The sequence below is a fragment of the Myxine glutinosa genome, chromosome 8 (assembly GCF_964187855.1).
Source record: "Myxine glutinosa chromosome 8, kmMyxGlut1.1, whole genome shotgun sequence".
In the NCBI taxonomy this organism is placed as follows: Eukaryota; Metazoa; Chordata; class Myxini; order Myxiniformes; family Myxinidae; genus Myxine; species Myxine glutinosa.
In genome coordinates, this window is record NC_136268.1 from 106,477,507 (window position 1) to 106,503,280 (window position 25,774).

Here is a 25,774-nt window from a genome sequence, read left to right on the forward strand (position 1 = left end):
ACAGTGGATGAAAACTACAACAACGGATGTGATGAATCCGTAACAATAACAACAATGATAATAGCATAATATTGTTGTTATTATAAAATGTTAATACCAATAATATCCCCCCTCCCCAAGGGGTATTTTCTCCTTGACCAAACGCTGTGTTTAACGTGCATAAGTAGCTTATCATGACGTTTTCACAGGAGCAACGGCCTCTACCAGAAGTAAAAAATATTATAAACCACAAACACGTGTGATTGCCTTTTTAAACAGTTGCTAATGCTGTTGAACACTAAACTGAAAGAAATTTGGAGGATTCCCGACATCTGTGAGGCAATCTCTGCTTATCACGTCAATGATCGCACCTGATTGTAGATCTACTGTAGTCTATATACCCCACAAGGGTTAATAACATGACCCTTCTTGCCGCTTCCGTAGCATTTTCTCAAAGCCGCTGCTAATAACAAAAGAAATAATAACACTAATGATAATAGCATAATATTGTTACGTTTGTAGAGGGTAGACAATGATTACCTTAGAGCCATGTAGAATGTGATAGGTAATATGCTCCGAATGTCGTGTAGCCATCTTGATGTAAATAAGTCAGCTCCTGGTGTTTGGATTAATTGTTCCGTGTGGCCATACGGAGGGTGGCTCTTGTGTTAATTAGCGAGGGCTTATGGGTAATGAATCCCCTGTGTGTCATTACCTCTGTAATATATTCCTTTGTCCTTATGACACTGCACTAGACACCAAGCCAGAATCCCGCATTTAAACACCCTAATTAATAAAAACCACCGGAAACCATGCATCAAGCACTACCGCTGACGACCCCGACTTGGTAAGTGCACAGTGCAGGCAGGGTCGTGGAGACACACCCAAAGAGCAGTGATTGGTCATGGGTTTGATTGACGGAAAGGACTGGTAAATGGAACTCGCTGATAGGAGCAATTATGGAGACATGGCGGGATGACGAGAGAGCAGCGTGTACAAAGGATTTGGAATGGCCAACATCTTTCCTCTGGTGTCTGGGCATTGAGAGCCAATGTTCACTCTTGCTTGCTTCTCATTCTGGACAACATTTTGCTCTCGCTCCCTCTTGCACTTTTTCTCGTTCTGGACACCAATAGCGAACGGTTGTTATTGCCGCTCTTGCCCCTTCTGATTTGGACACCATCGTGACCGGCCGTGTTCCAAGATCTTGCTGGTGGTCATGAAGAGGCAGAGCTGTGGACCGAGGGCTGCAATTTCACGTGCGAAGACGATGAAGACAGGCATGGCTGGAGGAGCGAGCTGCACACCTGCCCATTTGCTTCATGCGGGAGGCCTGGTCCGCGCGAACTAGCGCGTTTCACGTGCAAAGATGCCAAGGCCTCAGACGATCTTGGACAAATCCTTACGAGGTTTCGGAGATGCTCTGAGCTAAGCCCCCCACTAAAATTACACACAATTATTTTCTTTCTTTTATATTTCCCATTCGTCTGTATTTGGGTCTGTTTGTGGGGACGTCCCAATTTAGGATTTTAATTTTATTGATCGTGCATTTTCTTTGTTACCGGCATTTTCTGCAATAAACATGTATATTTTTGTACATTTAAAATCCGGTTCGTTTGAGTTTATTTATTGCAGGGTCAAGGACATCATGGGATCTGTAAAGGTAAGCTCTTCGGGCATTTTCACCACAATGAGCGTTTTCACCACCCTGCCAAGAGCCACTCTTCTTCTTCCCTCTATCCTTCTCCCCCACTTTCTTCCTTCTGGAACAGCTTTTGGTTTCCGAGGAACTTCGACTTCTTCAGGCACACTACTTTTGCTAGATCCTTGTAAATGTGCTTCACAAAGTCCAGGAAACGGTAAATCAGCAAGGCCTCCACGCCGACCACGTTTCTTCTTCCTCTCCCTTTTTCTGCCCTTGTTTTGGTTCTCAGAAAAAGGGTTAAATCCTTCCCAAAGCTGTTTTTGTGCAACACCACCAACAGTCATAATCACGTGGCGTATAGGGAGTCGGTATGGGGTAAACTTTAAGAAATAATAAATACGAAAAGGTCCTATTTGGGGAACCACAACCGAGCTGACACCCCTATGCAACACAACCCAAACAACACACCTCCAAAATGACCGACATTCCCACAAACGTAACAATACAACCCTATCCCCCAAGTGTTTTTGTGACTTGTGATATTGCCCCCCCCCCTCCCCCAAACTCCATCCCCCGACCCCAACACACTCACAGAAGTCAATTTAATTATAAGGAATTTAGAATAGTGAGAAACGTTCTGATCTTTGCAATGACCTGATCTAATAGTAATAGAAGTAATAGTAATAGTAACAAGTAATAGTAATAACTAGAAAAAGCAATCTGTGATTGCAGACCCTCACCAGGAGGTGTTTTCAGTGGTTTTTTAAGGCTTTAGTGTTGACACAAATATGGCGGCCGAACCACGTGACCGATGACGTCATCTCTTCTTTTTTTTCTCCACCAATTTATCCCGAGGTGATGCTCAAGAAATTTCATCTTGTTCGGATGAAGTTTTGTACTTGTCGAATTATGATGTCATAATGGAGGCACCTATGTCATCATTATTAACATATGTTATTCCACATGGAGCATTCTTTACAATGAGCATTCTTTACAATGAGCATTCCACATGTAGCATTCTTTACAATGAGCATTGTAAAGCATGAGCTTTACAATGAGCTCATTTACAATGAGCTTTACAAAATGATGGTTGTCCTTCTGGAAGTTTCTCCCATCTCCACACAGGATCTCTGGAGCTCAGCCAGAGTGACCATCGGGTTCTTGGTCACCTTTCTTACCAAGACCCTTCTCCCCCGATTGCTCAGTTTGGCTGGGTGGCCAGCTCCAGGAAGAGTCCTGGTTGTTCCAAACTTCTTCCATTTAAGAATTATGGAGGCCACTGTGCTCTTGGGAACCTTCAATGCAGCAGAAATTTTTTTGTGGGCTTCCCCAAATCTGTGCCTCGACACAATCCTGTCGCTGAGCTCTCCAGGCAGTTCCTTCGACCTCATGGCTTGGTTTTTCCTCTGATATGCATTGTCAGCTGTGAGACATCATATAGACAGGTGTGTGCCTTTCCAAATCATGTCCAATCAATTGGATTTACCACAGGTGGACTCCAATCAAGGTGTAGAAACATCTCAAAGATGATCAAGAGAAACGTGAGGCACCTGAGCTAATTTTCAAGTGTCATAGCAAAGGGTATGAATACTTATGTAAATGTGATATTTCGGTTTTTTCTTTTTAATAAATTTGCAAAACTTTCTAAAACCCTGTTTTGTCTTTGTCATTATGGGGTTTTGAGTGTAGATTGATGAGGGAAAAAAAGAATTTAAACGATTTCAGCATAAGGCTGTAACATAACAAAATGTGAAAAAGTGAAGGGGTCTGAATACTTTCTGAATGCACTGTAATTATAATACTTGTATCAAGTTTGATCTAAATCCATTCAGCTGTGCCCAAGTTAGCACATTTTTACCTGACATGACCTCTGACCTTTAACGTATTGACCCCAAAATGTAATCAGTTCATGTTTATGTAATTATACATACCTGTACCAAGTTTTAATTTAAATACCTTCAGCTGTTCACAAGTTCTCACATTTTTACCTGACATGACCTCTGATCTTTGGCCTTTGACCTCGGGACCCCCAAAATCTAATCAGTTAATCTTGACATCATTATACATATCTGTAGCAAGTTTTAATTAGATCCCTCTAGCCATTCTCAAGTTATAGACCTATTACAGATTTGACATTTGACCTTTGACCCAAAAATATAATCACTTAATATTTACAATATTATACACACCTGTACCAAGTTTGAATTAGCTGACTTCTGCCGTCCTTAAGTTATAGACCTATTACAGATTTGACCGTTGACCGTGGACCCCAAAATCTATTCAGTTAGTCTTTACATCATTATACATACCTGTACTAAGTTTGAATTGGATCACTTCAACTGTTCTCAAGTTATAGACCAATTACAGACTTTGACATATGACCCCAAAATCTAATCACTTAATATTTACAAAATTATACATTCCTGTACCAAATAAACTCACTCAAATCATCACTCATCTTCCACACAAAGACGTCACACACAATCACTCAAATCATGTTTACTTCATTAATTATTTAAAATCACTTAATTAAAATAATTATACTTAATCTTAAACTTAAACTTAATCATTTATTAAAATTAGATCACTTCAGCCGTTCTCAAGTTATAGACATATTACAGATTTGACCTTTGACTTTTGACCTTTGACCCCAAACTCTAATCGGTTCATCTTTACATCATTCTACATACGTGTACCAAATTTGGTCAGAATCCCATCACTGGTTCACAACAGTACTTTTACCTAACATGACCTCTGACCGTTGTCCTTTGACCTCATGACCCCCAACATCTAATCAGTTCATCTTTACCTCATTATACACACCTGTGCCAAGTTTGACTAAGATCCCTTTCGTCTTTCTAAAGTTATCGCAGTAACAAAAACCGATCACGGACGGACGGACGGACAGCCATATGGACAACCTGAAAACATAATGCCTCTGGCGACTTCGTCGGCGGAGGCATAAAAAGCAAAATCCTGATCCCTGTAACTGCAGACCTATCAATTTACTTCCAATCATCAGCAAGGTCATGGAATCCATCATCATAGTTGATATGAAATCCTTCCTTTTCTCCAACAACCTAATCTCAGATCACCAATTTGGTTTCTCACCTTGGACATGCTATTTCTACTCACCCTGCAATGGATGGAGGCCCTCAATGTCAGACATGACATCAAGGCCATCTCTGGACATATCTCTTGTTTTGGATTTTTGATACTGTCTGGGATCCTGCATTACTTTCCAAACTCTCTCCCTTTAGCATCCAAGCTTACTGACTTCCTCTACTCTCTTAGCCAATGTGTGGCACTCAAAGGATTCCTTTCAGCTCCTCCCTGTCAAGGCTGGAGTCCCCCAAGGCAGTGTTCTGGGCCAAGTCCGATTCCTGATCTTCATAGATGATCTCTGATTCTCTGGAAAAGTCTTTATCGATTTGTTGATGACTCTACTCTCTGCCGTGACATCCCTCATCCTTCAGAAAGGCAGACCGCAACCTCTTCCCTCTCTTCAGACCTTGACAAAACCACAAGTGGTCAAACTCTTGGAATATTATTTCAATCCTGACAAATCTCGTACTCTCACTATCTCTCTCCAAAAGGAACGCCTGGCAACGAAACAATCCTCTTGAGGAAGTTCAGTCATTCAAACTCCCGAGTCTCACAATCAGCCATGATCTTTCTTGGGAAAACCACATTTCATAGTCGGCCTCCAAAGTCAGCTGTGACTGGGCATCCTCCATCATACAAAGTCCTTCCTTGGCACACCTGAACTCCTATAGGACTTCATCCGCAGCTTGATGGAATACTTCTCTCCCTTCTGGGCTGGATCCCTGCCTCGCACCTTCCTCAGCTCTATGCTGTGGAAACCAAGGCCTTCAACATTATGGGAATATCCCACGATGATGAATATCTATGGGCCTATCACTATGCCATCACAGACAGGTCGGTGGTGTCCCTGTCTTTAACCACCTATTTTATGGTCTTGCACCTTCTGCTCTTTCCGTGTTTCCCCTCCACCCTTCCTCACCCTCCCCCAAGTTTCTGCAGGGCACACACGGTCCACCATCAACCCCCTTCTGGTGGTATGAGTCCTTCATCAAACCCTACCTTCCAGGATCACTGCTCACCTCTATTCATGTGTTCCTCTTTTCCGAGGTAGCTATGGTGTAGCTATCCAATTTCGGGTTTGATTCTCGATCCGACTAAAAATGGTCAGATTGACAGACAGACAGACAAACAGACGTGTAAACAGAACATCTGCCCACCTTAGGTGGCGGAAGTAAAGAGAAGCATCAGCTTCAACATTTGGTTTGGAACTGTCATTAATATCAAAGTTCAGTTCCTTGAATGTACGTGTTTACGAGGTCAGTGCGCGTGCAACTCGTACTCCGCAGAGCCTGCTCGGAATTATCTCTGGAATTATCTATTTAAACCAAGTCGATATGGACTGATTGGTGAACAAACAAATCCTTCTGGGAATGTCTGAAACCGATTGCTCTGTGACAATGAAGAGCTAAGGTTCCCCAATGTTTAGATAACCAGAAATGATGTGGACCAAACTTCCAACCACTTTGCTCCGATGAAGGGTTAACACCCGAAACGTTATCTTCTCCTTGCTTCCCCACACCGGTTAGCATACATACATATTTCATCGATATGTTGGTTACATCCACTGTTCTACATATCCACAGATGCAGACCAACACTAACCTTCATCAGTAAGACTATTTCTTCATCCTCCTTTAACATCTACAACACTTTCCACACCTTCCAGGTGCATTCATAACATACCCACGAGAATCCGATGCTGTTTATCGCTGTAATTATCATTTCTGCAAGCAAGGATGGGTAGGAGAACGCAGAAGGGAAATATGCGTGGAAATGTGGGCTGGTCCAGTGGGTCGTCTGAGGACCAAACAACACACACAAGAAGCAATAAGTACATGTGCTCGCTCCATGCACATCGCATATAATTGCTGATTATACAGATTTTAAATGTCAAGTGTGTGGTCACGTACCCCTGGCATGATGACTCTTTCCATATCTGACATCACATCCTCAAAGCTTTCTGCCTCCTCGGGTGCAGCGTCCGGGAGAAGTGGACGCAGGTATCCGGGCTTCACCTCAGGGAATACCTTGCGGTGCTTGTCAAGAGACTCTCTGTAGTCGACGATGTAGTCCACCATCTGCTTACCTCTAATGCAGAATTCTTTGGGGTCCATGATGCTGCAAATTGTGATAAAAGAAAACTCATCTTACTATAATTCACCAAATATCCGTCCGTCCGTTCGAAGGTACCGCAAAAACGGCTCAACCGATCGCAACGATATTTTGGGTGGGTATTCCTGGGCCCCCTGGGAGTAAAATAGGCTATATTGTTTTTCCAAGTTTTCCAATTTTCCATTTTTTCCATAATATTTACCGATATGAACAGTCATGTGACTTTTATTGAAATTCTACAAATACTGTTTAGATTTTGATGACAATTATGAACCTGCCGTGAATGCAGAAGTGGACAGATGACGGCAATGCACGGGTTTGATAATATCCCAATACAACCGTCATTCAATTGTAATGTTAAATCGTTAAACGTTAATCGTGTTAATCGTTTTGTTAAAGTATCAATTGATGATTGGAATTGAGTGAATACAATTACGATTTTGAATTCGTAATTGTATTCACCCAACCGTAGGGAACTTCACATCAGGATTTAAATATTTGTTTATGTCACGAATGTTGTTAAAAGTTTATTTTTTATATTAATGTTATTTAATTTGTGATTGGCGTTATGCTGTTTGGAATGAAAAAAGAGATATCGAGTTCAAGTGAATGACGAAATGCCGTGACGGTTTCTACTTTCTAAACGTGAATTCGCAGATCGTGATATGCAGATTCGCCATTGACTGGGTATGGAACAAACGTACCCGTTTGTTTGCCAACAGGTACGTTTTTCATGGAAGTCCTTCACGAACTTGCTGTCCATGTCTGATGTGCGACTGAAGGTGCTGCAGGAATGTGGAATTTATTGGTTTCATGCTTTAGCATTCGCCGTTTCTGCATTGTCTGTTTGCTTCTGGCCTCCCACCCGTGCATAGCACAGGTACCTCACTAGTTAACATAAACACAAGAATTGAAAATACAGATGGCTCTTTTATCATTGTTTAGAATTTTTATTTTTATTAGATTAAATCCTTCAATGAAGTGAAAGACGTTTTCGTCATACAAATGGACTAACGCAGAATGCAGATGTTCTTAGAAGTGAAAATAGTTGTAGGGCACAACTAAATCTAAAGGTTTTGTCTAAAGGAGCTCTGAATGGCTCGTCCCAGTGCACTGGGTTTTTAATGTAACCTCAATGGGGAGGAGGGAAGGGGAGGAGATGGTAAGGAGTGGTGAAGGTGTAGATTACGTGGGCCATCTGGTGAAACTCCTAAAATCTAGGCGCACTCCTCCCCCCAATTCATTTGTTCCTGTTTTCTCTCACCTGTGGGCACATCTTCTTCATTCTCTTGGAACTCGATCTTCCGTCCAGGGCTTCAATATGGCTGTTCACACAGGGAGCATTACCCCTTCGCCGTGTTTTGTGTCCGTGCCAGCTGTGGTTGTAGTTGTAGTTGAGCAGTTGGCACGGGGATCGTAAATATGAAGGCCGGCAATATATTATATGAAGGTGTCGGACAGGGATGGTGCAGAAGTAGCACTTTTACCTTTGAGCTATCCAATTTGGGTTTGATTCCCATTCCGACTAAAAACGGTCAGATTGGTGATTTGCAGACAGGGCATTGCTTCACAATTTTCATTTGTATTACGATCATAAGTTTCTCCAAACAAAAACACAACATAATTTTAAATGTATTCTGCCTCTTTAAAGACCATTTTTTGGTTCTGCTCAGGAAGCAAAGTCAAAATCATGGGAAGTCAATTTCCTGAAGCACATCAGCGATGGAGAAATTGTTCTCAACTGAAGCGTATCCTACTACTAATAGTTCTACGATTACTACCCCAATTATTCCCACCTGCTTAAGGGATCGACCAGGGAATTTTTTTTATACAAGTCTTTCATGAACCTACTTGCCAAGCCAAAAATTCGACTGAAGGTGATTTGGGCAGAAATTTGGAAAATTTGTTCAGGGTGCTGGCGATAACTCGCCTACTCTTTGCGAAAGACGCCACACGGGATGTCCAATATCCACCAACGACCTGTGCTGTGAGACAGGTCCTCTGGCTTTACGTCTTTCCAATGAACGGCACACACATTGATGCCTCAACCTGCATGTGAAACAAGAGGATGATAGTTGGATATAACCGGGTCGGAGTTCAAGAAAAAATAAATAAAGAGGATATAGCCAGATCGGGGTTCAAACTCAGGTTAGCCAGCTCAGAGGGAAGTGTGCGCGTCTCTCTATGTTCTCCTGCCAGGTGTGTGTTTGTGAGTGTGTGTATGCATGCATACAGTGCTGATGTGGGGTCCTGACTGCGTGACCAGTTTTCCCATGCTGCTTTGAGCTTTACCCGACTCGGTAGCATAATGGATAGAGTGTGTGCTCAGTTTGTGAGGTCGGAAGTTCGAACCCCAGTCGAGTCATACCAAAGACTAAAAATGGTACCTGATGTTCAGCATTTGAAAAGGATAAAGCACAGACAAACGACCATAGGTTGGTAATAACTGCGCAGGATTTGATGGGTGTAATGGCCCCCTCCTTCGTTAAAGTTCCTCGTAAGGGAATCGTATTTATTACCGAAAGCGGGGTTAAGCAATTGGTCCACCTTGTCTGTCTGTCTACAGATGTCAGTCTGTGATCGAGCAGCTACCTCATTTCAATTTAATTTTCTATTTTGAACACTGTAGAACACAAATCTGAGCACAAACCTGCAGCTTAGCAATACATTGGGTCTGAATTCTGCAAATTGTATGGAATCTCGTCCCGATCGCACAAATGCGCACAGAGGAGAGAGGTAATTGTTTTTCTCTACTGTCTGGGAGTGAACCAAATTTAAAATCATTCCAAACAGGAAACGTATTGTTTTTAGGGAAGTCATAAAAGACACAAACAACAGGCACGAATAACTAATTCAACGTGTTAAGTGAATGAATGAATGAATGGTCGTTTTAAGGCCATTTTCCCCGCTAGAGCAGGGGTCAGCCTTGCGGGCCCCATGACAACCATGGTTCCCTGTTTGAGGCAATGTTTTTATGGCCGGATGCCTTTCCTGACGCCAACCCTTAATCACCTCTTACAATGCGCAGGGATACTGTGTACCTATTCTAAATCAGGGTACACACCGGGATCGTTCATCCCAGCAAGCTGGTACTCAATTTGCCGACCTCGGAAGGATGACGGGCTGAGTCAACCTCCCCTGCAATAAATTCAGCGATCGACGGGGATTCGCACTCTGGATCCTAGGATCCCAAGCCGGCACCCTAACCGCTAAACCAGGCTGATGTGTTATGTAAGGTGGTGTAAAAGACGGTGCATTAACGGCGTTAAACTTCCGAAAAAAGGAAAAAACTTCACCTGACGTCTACCGTTTAAAAAAAAAAATCTATACGACATTTAAAGGATTAATTTTATTTCATTTGAAATAAAAACTTGAACACTGGTAGAGCGCAAATCATCTTCGTGGTATTCCCAAAATCTCCAGTTTAGCAGTACTTAGACAAAATATTACGCCAAATTTTTGCCATGGCCAGGAATCCAATTTTTCGCTCTCACCGTCGGGGAATATCAGACATTCAAACAAAATCGCGGCTCGTAACAAATTATATACATCGGGCTCGGAAACACAAAGTAAAGAGTTTCAAAGACCCTTCCCATGTCCTTTGTTTTGAAGACTGCGTGGTGTAAGGTATTCTATGAACTCTCTATTATTATATTTATTTATATCCTTGGCGTTATCTCCGATCTACCTTTAAAGGGCGCAGGTCGATGTTTCCGCATAATTCATAAAACCTCGAATATAAACAAGAACTATGAATTTCTCACGCAATTACTATATTTGAAACACAGCCTATAGTCTATAGATAGTTAAAGTTATCCGAAATTTTATTTATTTTGCCGAATAATTGTAGCAGAATTTAAATACCATCACGACCCGCAGACATACCGCCCGTGTTCAGGTTCCGCAACGAGTCACCTCACCACGCTCCGGTCACCAACGCGTCAGATGTGTTGGAGGTTCTTCGTCCGTTGGGGGGAGATGGGATTGGGCCTGGGGAAGGGAAGGGGGTGGGCGGGGAAAGAGGGAGGATTGAAGCACCACCCGGTAGGCGGGGCTATGTGAGTCGAGGTGAAATGGGGATGCACATAGCCCTCTAAACAGTTTAGCCTGGGTTTGTATCCTGATTCCTGATGCAACTATACACAACCTTTTGAGATATTTCAATCGATTTGGCCCCCTCTTTCATTGGTGAAGAAACACTTTAAAATTCTCATTTCCAGATTCGAATCTTCACCAAAATCGAATCGGTTAACCCATGTCAGACACCCAACCTGTCCACCAAGTTTCGTCCGAATCCGTCCATAACTGTTTGAGATATCCTGCTCACAGACAGACAAACGGGGGTGAAAACATAACTTCCGTCCGCCTTCTGCGGCGGAGGTAAAAAGTCTGATGCGGAATTTTAAAGCGCATTTTGCAACAAAACAATGCAAAGCTTTTACTGATTAAAAAAGCAATACAGGCATTAATTTGCACTAAAGAGAGCGAGCATATACAAACAAAGTTGACATATTGACATGGACACACCAGGTATATAGACAGACCAGGTATATATACCTTTGGACAGGTATAGTTGTTTTAGTCAACGATACGCAAGCAGGGGCATCATACTCAAGCAAGGAAGGATGATGTGAAATGGTTTTGACCACATCATCATTCATTCATTCATTCATTCTTTTTTATTTACCACGTAATAAGCAGACAAAAATTTTTATCCACGAGCAATTCATCTCAAAAAGGATGCACCCCACTGCATCACATCCTTTTTGGGTTATCATTAAACTTGTGGATTGAATTAGACACAAATGATAGTTTAAAACGACAGCACAAGGTAAGTGGGGTACGGAGGTGAATGGGTGGGCGATTAAACCTAAAACAAACACGAGAAAGCATCTGAAAATGCAAAGCCTGTGTGGGTCCGTTTGTATTCAGACGTCGTCTTCTACTTCCGAAAGCTCAAAATAACGAAAACAGTTAAAAACAAAATGAAAATTGATGATGTCATGCTGCCTTGACCTTTGAGCTTTCGACCGAAAAAAAATCAACTTCTATCTTTTTATTGGTGAACCAATTCAGTGACCCAATGTGCAAAGTCTTAAAATTTCAGGTCAACCGGAACAATTTTATGTGATGCTGACCTTTGACAATTGACCTTTTGACCAAATTATTAATTTGCCTTCTCCATATCTTATATATATTATATAATCGAGCAAACGTATATCGCTAGGTAAGTCACTATGTATTTTTATATGCGACGAAAACGTCTTCTTCTTCTTCAAATAAATTACCACCCTCTTAATTAACCCTCTTAATTGCGTTAAGACTGCTGAGACCCCTCAGACCTTTGATGACCCTTTAATTCCCTCAAGACCCTTCAGACCGCCAAGACCCCTGAAAACCCAAAATACCCAGAAGACCCCCAAAGACCCAAAATACCCTTCAAGTCCCTGAGGCTCAAAAAGATCCTGAATACCCAAAGACCCAAAACACCCCAAAGACCCAAAACACCCCGAAGACCCAAAACACCCCGAAGACCCAAAACACCCCGAAGATTCAAAACACCACGAAGCCCCAAAACACCCCGAAGACCCAAAACACCCGAAGACCCAAAACACCCTGAATACCCCAAAACACCCCGAATACCCAAAACACACCGAAAACCCAAAACGCCCCGAAGACCCAAAACACCCCGAAGACCCAAAACACCCCGAAGACCCAAAACACCCCGAAGACCCAAAACACGCTGAAGACCCAAAACACCCTGAAGAGCCCAAAGACCCAAAACACCCTGAAGAACCAAAACACCATGAAAATCCCAAAGACCATTGAAGACCTTTTTTTTTTTTTTTTGTATACTGAATCGAGGCTCGTGAAAGAGCTAACATTTATTTCACAAACAAATCAACCAGACAAACAAAACATGCAAAAAGAGGGAGCGGAAGACAAGATGGGGAGAGGAGGGGAAGCACACAAACACAACACCTGAGAGCAGGGAGAAGCACGGGAGGGAGGCCTGGGGGGAGGAGGCGTGGGAAAGGGGGGGGGGGGAGAGGTATAAAACACAAGGAGACCAAGGACTTCCAGGACAGAAGTTGGTATTTAAAAAAAAATGTAGGATTTGGGGTAAAATTAGCGGGGGTAGAAAAGATCAAGGTTTTGGATGGGGGAAGATAAGAGATGGTGGTGAACAGCTGTTTTAAAGACCTGGAGGGTGGAGTGGGATTGAAGAGTGAGGGAGTTTGTTCCAGAGGCGGGAGAAAAGAGGAATGAAGGAGTGAAGGTGAGCAGAAAGTCTTGATTTTGGCAGTTTAACCATAAGAGGGTTGCAGGCAGATCTTGTGCGACCTGTATGTATATTTGGGGGACAGAGCCCAGAGAGAGCTGGGGGGGGGGGGCAAGGCCAGAGAGGAGTCGGTAGAAGAAGGAAAGACCACCAACCTGCCTGCGGTGAGTGAGTGAAAGGCCCTTAGAGTTGGCTTCATCGCGGGAGATTCCAATGATTCTGAACGCTTTGGTTTCAACAGCGTGAAGTCGAGCTCAGTGTGAGGCAGGAGCACCAGCCCAGAGGGGAGAGCAGTATTCCATTGAGCTGCGAATGAAAGCCTTATATATGGTGAGGAGCTCAGGTGTGCCAAGGAATGACCGCACGACGGAGGATGCCCAGTCGGCGACTGGCTTTGGAGGCCAGATTTGAAATGTGGTTTTCCCAGGAAAGATCATGGCAGATAGTGAGACCCAAAAGCTTGAGTGACAGAACTTCTTGGAGAGGATTATTCAGAAAGTTGATGGGAGGGTTGTCCAGTCGGTCTTTTCGGAGAGACATCGTAAGAGTGTGAGATTTGTCAGGATTCAAAGACATGTTCCACTTGTTTGCCCAGTCTGTGATTTTGACCAGGTCTGCAGAGAGTGAAGAGGCTGCAGACTTCCGATCTGAGGGATGAGGAATGGAGCGACAGAGAGTAGAGTCGTCAGCAAAGAGATAGAGAGGATTTTCAAGAGAGTCAGAGAGATCATTGATGAAGACCAGAAAAGGCACAGGGCCCGGGACACTGCTTTGGGGGAACTCCAGCCTGAACGGGAAGAGGAGATGAGAGAAACCCATTCAGGGCCACACGTTGACCGACTAGAGAGGAAGTCCGCCAGCCATGCATGGAGATTTCCATGGATATCAGAGGAGGAGAGGTTGGTGAGCAGAGCGGGGTGCCAGACCGTATTCATGGCACATGATATGTCAAGGGAGACAGCTCTAATTTCCTGTTTGGCATTGAGGACCTCCATCCATTGTTGAGAAAGCAGAAGCAGCATGTCCAGAGTAGAGTGACTAGGTCTGAAACCAAATTGATGGTCAGAGATCAAGCCATTGGAGAAGAGGAAAGATTTCATATCTGAAGCAATGATGGATTCCATGACTTTGCTGATAATTGGGAGAAGGCTGATTGGTCTGTAGTTGCTAGGATCTGTTTTTGCACCTTTTTTGTGCAAAGCGGTGATGTTGGCAGATTTCCAAGCAGATGGCAGATGACCTTGAGCAAAAGAGAGGGTGAATAGAACAGAGAGAGGGAGTGAAAGAGCGGAAGAACATGATTTTAGGACCCGTGGGCTGATGCCATCAGGACCAGTTGCAGAATCACAGTTGAGGGTTGACAGAAACTTTTCCACCTTGTCAGGAGGAAAGGACACAGAGTCCAGGAGCAGCTGGGTATGACTGGGTACGGTGGGTACAGAGAGGGATGGGTTTGGGACACAAGATTTAGAGGCAAACACAGAGTTGAGGCATTCAGCTTTTTCACGTGCGGAGTCAGCCATGTAGCCGTTTGAGGTGAGGGAGGGGATGGAGGGGGAACAAACACCAGAAACAGATTTGACCAGATGCCACCAGGATTTGGAAGAGGGAGACAGATAAGAGAGTTCGGTCTTGAGAACGGAGAGATATAGTTTCCTGGCTCTCCTGATCCAAAATTAGACCCAAATTAGACCCCTTTAGACCCAAAATACCTCAAATAAACAAAACACCCCAAAGACTTTTAAAGACCCAGAGGAAACAAAAGACCCTTAAGACCCAAAAGCCTCTGAAGGCACCGAAGACCCAAAAGACCATGAAGACCCAAAACACCTCAAAGACCAAAAATAGCCTTACATGCCCAGAGGATCCAAAAGACCCTGAAGACCCAAAACACCATGAAGACCCAAAAGACACCGAAATGGTCAAAGATGCCTTCCCCTCTGAAACGACATGTGGTGAGGCGCGCGGCGTGCGCCGGCCGAGTCACGCTAGTTCTCATAATAAAGCTTTGTGGAAAATTTGATGACAAAACGCAAATGGTAAATTTAAATTTCAGGGCAATTGGATGAAAATTGACAATTTTATGTGAGGCTGACCTTTGACCTTTGAAAGGCTGGTACGAGAGGAGAACCAAATACGATGATGAAACAGGTGCAAGAAGACTTTGAGAAGCCTTTTGGAAATCCAGCACCGTCAAATCTTCATCTTCGGGGGAAAAGGCATTTCAGATTGGAAGTGCACTCCACAACAAGCGCAGCGGACGACCAAACATTTGTGATTCAACACATAAAAACATCTGTTCTCAGATCTCTGAAAAAATCATTGCGGATACATCCTGCAGAGTTGGGTGCTTCGTAGTCATCCTTACGTCGCACAATGAATGAAGACGTTCACATGAAACCATATAAACAAACTGTCATTTGTGAATTGTCAGATGCAGATCATGAAAACAGGTTGACAGCTTGTGACTGTGGCCACACTTCTGTGACCACTGTGCAGTCCTCACATGACAACTTGTGACAATGCTCTGTGCAGGTGCGTCACAGCTAAGGTTGCAGAACATGACATGGCATCTGTTGATGAACTGAACCAACACATTCAGGAAGCATTTGACACCATAACACATGATATTTTATGTTTGTTTTCACACCGAACGTGGAGAAAAACTATCTGGTCCCGTGACAACGACTGACGTCATACGGATGCACTCGATGTCTAAGGAAGCATTGTATTTGTTGTATGACTGTAATATGTTATTATTATCCTCGCCAGAGGAGAGGGTATTGCATTTGAGTCCGTTTGAATAGATTCCGGCAAGTATGTTGGTTGGTTGGTTTTTCTGTCTGTCTGTCTGTCTGTTTGTCTGTTTGTCTGTCTGCCTGTCTGTTTGTCTGTTTGTGCGCAGTACTACGTCCACACCGTTGCACATAAAATCGCCATCCTTTACACACATATGTGTCTTGCCCTGGAATAGATTGTGCCCAATTTTTAACTCTCTAGGCCCAAGGTCAAGCTCGAGGTCACCCAAAACGTGAAATCAGGGGGGTCGAGTTTTCATTTAAAATATATTTCAAACCACTATAACTCTAAAAATACAAGAGATATGCATACACTTACTGTTACTGACATATAGGAAGTCACATACGACATTTCATTTGGCGCCATGACCTTTGACCTTGAGTGACCTTGAAAGGTCAAACTCAAGGTCAATTTTTTTTTTTTTTTTTACTAATAACTCTGTCAAACATTATCCGATTCCCTTCTAACCAACACCAAAATGTTCAATATTCAATTCCCGAAAAATAACATGTGGCATAAAATGGTCAAAAATGCTTAGTTTTAATTATTTTTTGGGGTCAAGGGTCAGGGGGCCAAGTTTTCATTGAAAATATATTTCAAACCACTATAACTCTGAAAGGACAAGAGATATGCATACACTTACGCAGTTGCCTTCCATTGCTTAGCGTATATTCATGTATAGATTTCCCGCCATTTTGATCCAAAATGGCCGATAAAAAAGTACATTCCGGCAAGTCCTCGGTCTCTGACCGATTTTTCGTTACTTGCCGGAAAATTTTCCGGCAAGTATGTTGGTTGGTTGGTTTGTCTGTCTGTTTGTCTGTTTGTTACTTGCCGGAAAAGATTCCGGCAACCATATTGGTTGGTTTGTCTGTCTGTTTGTCTGACTGTTTGTGCGCAGTACTACGTCTACATCATTGCACATAGAATCACCATACTTTACACACATATTTGTATTGCCCTGGAATAGATTGTGCCCAATTTTTAACTCTATAGGCCCAAGGCCTCCATTATGACGTCATAATTCGATAATTCGACGAGTAGAAAACTTCATCCAATCAAGATGCAATTTCTTGAGCGCCATGACGGCATAAACTGGTGGAGAAAAAAAAATAATGATGATGTCATCGGTCACGTGGTTCGGCCGCCATCTTGGAAAAACCGAAAAGTGCTGAATAGAAAAAATTGAGACGTGGCTCATTGTAAACAACTCTCCATGGGGAATAAAATATGTTAATGATGATGTCATAGGTGCCTCCATTATGACGTCATAATTCGACAGGTACAAAACTTCATCCGATTTTTAAAAATTTTTTTTTTTTTTTTTTTGTATACAAGATCGAGGCTCGTGAAAGAGCTAACATTAATCGCACAAAAAGACAAACCGACACACAAAAAACAAGGGGAGCGGCAGACAAGATGGGGAGAGAGGAGGAAGGACACAAAAGAGAGGGGGAAGAGGGGGAAGGACACAAACACAACATTTGAGAGCAGGGACATCGGGAGGACTTGGGGGGAGGTGACAGAGGAATAAAACATATGAACACTGCAAGGACTCTGGGGTGAATTACCGGGGGTAGAAAAGATCAAGGTTTTCGATGGGGGAAGATAAGAGATGGTGGTGAACAGCTGTTTTAAAGACCTGGAGGGAGGAGTGGGATTGAAGGGAGTGGGGGAGTTTGTTCCAGAGGCGGGAGAAAAGGGGAATTGAAAGAGTGAAGGTGAGCAGAGAGCCTAGACTTTGGCAGTTTAACCATAAGAGGGTTGCAGGCAGATCTTGTGCGACCTGAAGGAATATTGGGGGAACAGAGCACAGAGAGAGCTGGGGGAGCAAGGCCGGAGAGGAGTCGGTAGAAGACAGAAAGACCAACAACCTGCCTGCGGTGAGTGAGTGAAAGGCCCTCGGTGTTGACTACATCGCAGGAGATTCCAATGATTCTGAAAGCTTTGGCCTCAACAGCGTGAAGCCGAGCAAGGTGTGAGGCCGGAGCACCAGCCCAGAGGGGGGAACAGTATTCCATTGAGCTGCGGATGAAAGCCTTGTATGTGGTGAGGAGCTCAGGTGTGCCAAGGAAGGACTTCGCACGACGGAGGATGCCCAGTCGGCGACTGGCTTTGGAGGCCAGCTTGGAAATGTGGTTTTCCCAAGAAAGATCATGGCAGATAGTGAGACCCAAAAGCTTGAGCGACAGAACTTCTTGGAGAGGATTGTTGAGAAAGTAGATGGGAGGGTTGTCCAGTCGGTCCTTTCGGAGAGACATTGTAAGAGTGTGAGATTTGTCAGGATTGAAAGACATGTTCCACTTGTTTGACCAGTCTGTGATTTTGTCCAGGTCTGCAGAGAGTGAGGAGGCTGCAGACTGCCGATCTGAGGGATGAGGAATGGAGCGACAGAGAGTAGAGTCGTCGGCAAAGAGATAGAGAGGATTTTCAAGAGAGTCAGAGAGATCATTGATGAAGACCAGAAAAAGCACAGGGCCCAGAACACTACCTTGGGGAACTCCAGCCTGAACAGGAAGAGGAGATGAGAGAAACCCATTCAGGGCCACACGTTGACTACGACCAGAGAGGAAGTCCGCCAGCCATGCGTGGAGATTTCCATGGATACCATAGGAGGAGAGTTTGGTGAGCAGAGCAGGGTGCCAGACCGTATCGAAGGCACGTGAAATGTCAAGGGAGACAGCTCTAATTTCCTGTTTGGCGTTGAGGACCTCCATCCATTGTTGAGAAAGCAGAAGCAGCATGTCCAGAGTAGAGTGACCAGGTCTGAAACCAAATTGATGATCAGAGATCAAGCCATTGGAGAAGAGGAAAGATTTAATATCTGAAGCAATGATGGATTCCATGACTTTGCTGATAATTGGGAGAAGGCTGATTGGTCTGTAGTTGCTGGGATCTGTTTTTGCACCTTTTTTGTGCAAAGCGGTGATGTTGGCTGATTTCCAAGCAGATGGCAGATGACCTTGAGCAAAAGAGAGGGTGAAGAGAACAGAAAGAGGGAGTGAAAGAGCAGAAGAACATGATTTTAGGACCCGTGGGCTGATGCCGTCAGGACCAGTTGCAGAATCAGAGTTGAGGGTTGACAGAAACTTTTCCACCTTGTCAGGAGGAAAGGACACAGAGTCCAGGAGCAGCTGGGTACGACTGGGTACGGTGGGTACAGAGAGGGATGGGTTTGGGACACAAGATTTAGAGGCAAACACAGAGTTGAGGCATTCAGCTTTTTCACGTGCGGAGTCAGCCGTTAAGCCGTTTGAGGTGAGGGAGGGGATGGAGGGGGAAAACAAACACCAGAAACAGATTTGACCAGACGCCACCAGGATTTGGAAGAGGGAGACAGATAAGAGAGTTCGGTCTTGAGAATGGTGAGATATTGTTTCCTGGCTCTCCTGAGGGTGGACACACACTTGTTTCGGGCTTTGTGAAAGGAAATGAGATTTCCTTCCGTTGGATTTGCTTTCCAGGAGACGAAAGCAAGTTGTTTCAGGGCAACAGCCTCACCCCAAGATTCCGTGTCCCATGGACGGGAGGAAGGGTATGACAACTGAAGACGAGATGGTATAAATCTGTGCATGAGAGAGAGCAATTTACTTTGAAAGAATTCCCAGGATGAGTTGATGTCAGAGGCGGTAGAGATGGGAGACCAGTCCAGATGATTGATGGCTGCTTGAAGACCGTGCCAGTTGGCCTGAGTGAAATGCCAGACTCGTCGACGCTGAGGAGGCTCTCTGAGAATGGTCAGAGAGATGTCCACTTTGACAAGCACATGATCAGATGAGCCGATTGGAGCAGAAGAAGAGCAGCAGACATTTTCAGGGAAGTTTGTCATAACCAAATCCAGAAGAGAAGATGCTCCGTTGACTGAGATCCGGGTCGGGAAATTGACAGATTGTGTCAGTCCCAGTGAGTCGCAGAAGTCCTTTGCTGAAGAGCCATGGCTGGTGAGTGAGGTACCCACACCCAGCCAACTGGCATGGTGACAATTGAAATCACCACATATGAGGAAGAGAGAGTTGGGATGGGTAGATAGAAGTTGGTCCATATTATCAGACAGTGAGATGTAGATGGAGTCATCGCTGTTTGGTGGACGGTACAACACACATATGAACAAAAGGTGGGAGCGAAGGGGAAGCCATAGCCAAAGGTATTCCTGGGGGTGAGGTGGAGAGAGGGCAGTGGAGGGCGAGTGAGGAAGAGAGTTTTTTTTATAAAGATAGCAACCCCACCTCCAGGACGAGGCTCAGGTCTATCATACCGGAGGAGGGAGTAACCTGGGAGAGATACCAAGGCATCAGAGACATCATGAAGGAGGAAAGTTTCTGTTAAGCAGATCACATCTGGTTTGTCAGAAGCAACCTGTATGGAGAGGTCAGTCAAGTTTGAGCGAAGGCCCCGGATGTTTGAGGTCAAATCCCAGCAACTACAGATTGAGATTAAATTTCGTGAGCATAATCTAGGAATAAATTATTTTAGAAAACAAATAATGATGACGTCATCAGTCACGTGGTTCGGCCGCCATATTTGTCCAAATTGGCCGATAAAAAAGTACATTCCGGCAAGTCCTCGGTCTCTGACCGATTTTTCATTTGTTTGTCTGTTTGTCCGCACAGAATAAATATGTTTATCTCTGCAACCGTTGGTCCGATTGACAATAAATTTTCACCATCGGTGCACCTCTTGTAAAAAACTTTTATAATGATAATTATGACGTCATGGGTCACGTGGTATGGGCGCCATCTTGGAAAAACCGAAAAGGTTTGCACCTCAATATCTCCGAATGCGCTGGATAGAAAAAAACGGGACATGGCTCATTGTAAAGAACTCACCAAGGGGAACAGCATGTTAATGATGATGTCATAGGTTCCTCCATTATGACGTCATAATTGACCAGTACAATACTTCATCTGATCAAGATGAAATTTCTTGAGCATCATCTGTGGATAAATTGGTGGAAAAAATAATAATGATGACGTCATGGGTCACGTGTCTCCGCCGCCATCTTTGTTTTCACACATAAGCCTTAAAAACCTTAAAAACCACAATGTAGTCATACGTCCTGGCATGGGTCTGCAATGTCTGATTGCCCTTGTTACTCCTGTTATTATGTATTACTGTAGTATGTTTTTACTCCTGGGACTTATGGCTCACCCTGGTAGATGGTATAAACAAATCTATATAAATAAAACACAGTGTGTGTGTGTGTGTGTGTGTGTGTGTGTGTGTGTATGTTACCGATAGACTCCTAAACGGAGAGGCTCACGTGCTTGATATTTGGCATATACATGGCCATTGAGCCTGGGAAGGACATGGCCTACCTAAAAATATTTGACGAGATCCATATTTTTTATTCATATTTACCTCAGCGCATTTCAGCGAAGAACATTATACACGGAATCTCAGCCGGTGCCAGAGCAGCTCGCTGATTCACTCAGAGCGATCACGTGATGTTCCATCCTCGCTGCCAGACCACTGAACAGAAAATATATAGAATGACCATTGCCATTCACACCACATAGGTGGAGATGCAACTACCGGGTGCCATCTTGGTTGGCACTCGATGCTGGGCGATGGTGATTTCCGTCACGCGTTTGCACATAATTCAGAGTGAAAAGCGATTGCGTTTTTTCACCTTTTGTGCGATCGTGTTTTGTGTAGATTTTTGTCGATTTTGTGCGATATGAATTAAACGTCTTTGCAACAGCTGTGAATAGGGTTGCCACCCATCCCGTATAATACGGGATCGTCCCGTATTTGCGAATAAAATGCAGTGTCCCGTATCGAGTCAATACGGGACGCGATTTGTCCCGTATTTTCATGCACACCATACTTTCATTATACACTAGGTCTTCACAATGGTTAGAATGACATGATAGTTAATAAAACCAAAACGGTTTCTCAAGACATAGCATAGATGTTCCCAATCAAAATTTGCGGAAGAGAATGGCAGGCAAGTTCAGTGTCGACGTCACCGTTGCCCTAGTTATGGAGACTCAGACGCATGGTAACATTCTCTCCCTCTTCGAAGATGTTGTTAAGAACCTTGAGGCCAATGCTACCACCTGTCTATAGCACTATCCCATCATGCATTCCTTTAGAGCCAAACTCACACAGGTGAGATGACCAGTTCTATGGATACCTCACAAAAGTGAAGCTGCAGCGTCTCTCTCCAGTTGATGCAGGCAAGCCAAGGGAGGAATTCACTGCATTCATTGACACTGCCCGAAGGTACATTGAAAAATTGTTCGACTTTTCCGACAGCAACTGGCTTCACTGTCTTACGCCTCTATCTCTCCATGATGGCAAGTTTACCTTCAGTGACCTTGAAAAGGTCTGTGAAAAGCTCAACCTCATTACCAGCCTGAACATGGATGAACTGTACGATGAGTGCCCTACAGCAAGCAGCCTTGTGGAGAAGCTCCAGGAGGGCGATCAATGGAAGACCACAGACGTGGCTGCCAAGTGGATGGCTGTATTTCACGCAGCTGATCTCCCAAATATGCTGTCAGTCATTTCCTACCGACTGAGCATACCAGCCTCAACAGGGTTTGTGGAGAGAATATTCTCCAGAATGGCCAACAAATGGAGTGACGTCCGGAACAGATGCTCTGTGGAGCTCATGAAGAGTGAGCTACTGGTCTCACTCAACTTCGACCTGTCCTGTGCTGAGTTCCACACTGTAATTTTGAAGGACAAGTCATTGCTTCAGGCTGCAAGGAGTGACAAAAAGTACACATGGAAGAGAAAGTAATGAGAGAGAGAGAGAGAGAGAGAGAGAGAGAGAGAGAGAGAGAGAGAGAGAGAGTGAGAGTGAGAGTGAGAGTGAGAGAGAGAGAGAGAGAGGGAGAGAGAGAGAGAGAGAGAGAGACTTTTGTATCTTTTTATTATAAAAATAGAAAAAGAAAACCCCCAAATAGGGGTCACATTGTCATTTCAAGCAGAGAAACAAACAAAAAATATTAATACAGTAAAATTATGCACAAAACATTTCACAAAACAATAAACGTTTCTCCAGGATTTTACAAATGACTTCTTTCACGCACCATTTGGTCTCAAACTGTGGCAGCCTTCCTGTTATGGAGAAAAAGGCGAAGTCTAACTTTACACGGCTCGTCACAAGATTTTAAAACAAGAACAAGGCATTTTCCTCATTAGCTCCAAGATCATCAACTTTTCTTTTTCTTGATTTATACACTGCCATTTTTGCCTGTGCAAGCAGGAAATTACCTAACACATCATTCATATTCTTGTGTGAGATGTCTAAGCCATAAATGAAAACACAAGTGTTGAAAACCAAGCCAATCCTGCCAAAACAATTCTTAAGAAAGATAAATAAAGGAGCCAACCGTTGACATTCAACATAAATATGAAAGAGGTTTTCAGGCCTTTTACAAAAGGGACATTCATCTGCTAGGAGACTTGAGAAGCGGTGCAGCAAGTGGTTAGAGGGGAGGATCCAGTGTGCAAGTCTCCATTGGAGGTCACCATGTCGTGGCGGCACAGGAGGATGATAGAATCCTTTCCAATTAGGAAAATATGGGGGGGAACAAGGTAAGAGGTCTCTCCATCGAACCCTCCGCTGTGTCATTTGCCCTTGCAAAAGGAAACTTACGCAACCCAAATAGAGGTCTTTTTGTTTAGGAAACCCATTGAATCCTATGCTAAAGGGGGTACACGGAGGAGAGTTGGCAAGAGAAAACTTGCAAATAAGTTCAGGAAAGGTAGCAGGAGAAGCACCTTGTTCGTTGTCTGCTTGGACTTGCTCCCAGTTAGGTGCAAGCTGTACATCTATCTATAATTCCAGTAATCTCTGTGTGTCTGTGTGTATGTATGTGTGTCTGTGTGTTTGTCTGTGACCGCTGTTTCTCGACAACCACGGGTCCGATATACTTGAAACTTGCCAGATATATTGCTGGGGACCTGAGGATGTGCCTTTTCAAGGTTTCATATTAATCGGAGAAGTAGTTACCGAGCTATGTCCAAAAAACGATTCAACCAATCAGAGAGCAGCGAGCTATCACGTGTGCCGAACGTGGCGAACAGACTCTGCCTCGGACGGCACATTTGAGAGCGTATTCATTTATTTCACGTTGGCAAACTATGTTGGCGCTATGTTGGCGTTAAACTATGTTTTAAAACTAATTAAAACTAATTTGCGATTCATCGTAACTGCGATATGCGACCTTCCGGACAGTCAAATGAGGACGTCACTTCCGGACTTACGGATAGTCATAGTGACGACGTACTGATGCTGAACGTGGCGAGCAGACGCTGCCTCGGACGGCACATTTGAGAGCGTATTCATTTATTTGACGTTGCAATCTGTGTTGATTGTTGTAAGGTACGATCGATTGTAGTACACGTTTATAATAACTCTGCCGATACAGGCCCGATTAACTGCAGCGCCATCCGAGCTGCGGCGTCGGGACGATACATTCATTGTACGGTCACATCACGCACTTACGGGCACGCCCATGGGCCCATGGGTACGCCCATGCATGCATGGGCGAAGACATTTTTTTTTTTTTTTTGGCAAGGAACGGGCACCCACGTGCGGGCACGTCCTAGTAGGTATGAAGCACACAGCGTAGCATACGTGCCACAACTCTGGAGGATCGCACGCCAACCAGGCTTGCCAATGCATCGAGAGAGAGAGAGAGAGAGAGAGAGAGAGAGATGGAGATGGAGATGGAGATGGAGATGGAGATGGAGATATAGAGATATATATAGGGAGAGATGGGAGGGAGAGAGATGGGAGGGAGAGAGATGGGAGGGAGAGAGATGGGAGAGGGGAGGGGGGGGGGCAGGGGCAGGGGTGTTCAGAGCACTGAGGTGCTGTACTGTAAATATTTATATGTAAATATTTTAGGCCTGTTCAATCGGCGAAATTAAAGTTCTTTAAATTGCACACCAAATGGGTAGTTGGTCTTATGGAAACACTTGTGCTGTGTCTACTTTTGTTTAGTTCAACTGATTGAAATAAAAATCTGTAAATTAAAATAGTAAGTTGTTTTGTCAGTCAATTAATTGAGATTGATATTGATATTGATATATTGCGATTGATATTGATTGATTGAGATATTGATTATTTTCATTGATCTGCCAACAATGTGGGACAGCACGGGCTACATAGCCAATGTATGAGTCTTATACGTCAGTAAAATGCAATCTTTCTGATCTGCAGCTTGCAGATCTGAACAGTGGATCTGAACCTATGAAGTTTCTTTCATATCCACAGAACAACTAGTCCTACTCATCTGCTCACACTTTAAGTAGCGAGCTATGTATGTCCATAAAAAGCATGAAAAATGGATTAAAAGTGGCAACAATTTCAAAATGTTCTAGTGGGGGGCCGGGGCGGTGGGGTGTCCCTTATTTTTCCACATTGAAGGTGGCAATCCTATCTGTGAAACGTCTTTCCACAACCCTTCCTCAACCGATTGAAGCAGTTTATTGCCGCACAAAATGGCATTTTAACAGTTGTCTCGCTTTTAAAATCTGGGACACGTTCAAAACAAACGAGATCCGCGAAGCGAGTTGGTCGAGTCGTGTTAACCAAGATGGCGACACGGCGGCTACACCTTTCACGGAGAATGAGCGTTCTATATATTTTCAATTCAGTGCGCCAGACTCGCCCACGTACTTGATTTGTGGCATAGACATTGTGGCCATTGGGCCTTCACGGTGTAATTTGTGCGAGGCTTTTGTCCGAGTGAGCTTGAGTCGAGAGGGCGAATGTACGGGTTGGGAATGTACGGGTCTCCCTTCCCCCGCCCGGCAACGCCGGTACTGGAGGGCATCACAGGATCGGTGAGTCTCCAAAATCCGCTTCGTGCTGTTGTTGCGAAGATGCAG

General features: G+C 44.1%; 1 protein-coding gene across 6 annotated transcripts in view; it reads right to left on the reverse strand.

Annotated features, from left to right (window-relative positions):
- Positions 1-10,810, reverse strand: part of LOC137432822 (aromatic-L-amino-acid decarboxylase) — a 63,141-nt gene extending 52,331 nt beyond the window's left edge. For 2 of the 6 annotated variants that reach the window (XM_068125056.2, XM_078783649.1), the window contains exons 1-3: positions 7,856-7,936; positions 6,639-6,846; positions 6,412-6,525 (exon numbers count right to left, since the gene is read on the reverse strand). In XM_068125056.2, coding sequence (XP_067981157.2) covers positions 6,412-6,525; positions 6,639-6,842 — 318 coding nt within the window. In that variant the 5' untranslated portion in view covers positions 6,843-6,846; positions 7,856-7,936. Of the gene's footprint in view, positions 1-6,411; positions 6,526-6,638; positions 6,847-7,843; positions 7,937-10,725 lie in introns of those variants that run through there. The other 4 variants (XM_078783653.1, XM_078783652.1, XM_078783651.1 and 1 more) reach the window with 3 other exon arrangements.
- Positions 10,811-25,774: the final 14,964 nt, after the last annotated feature.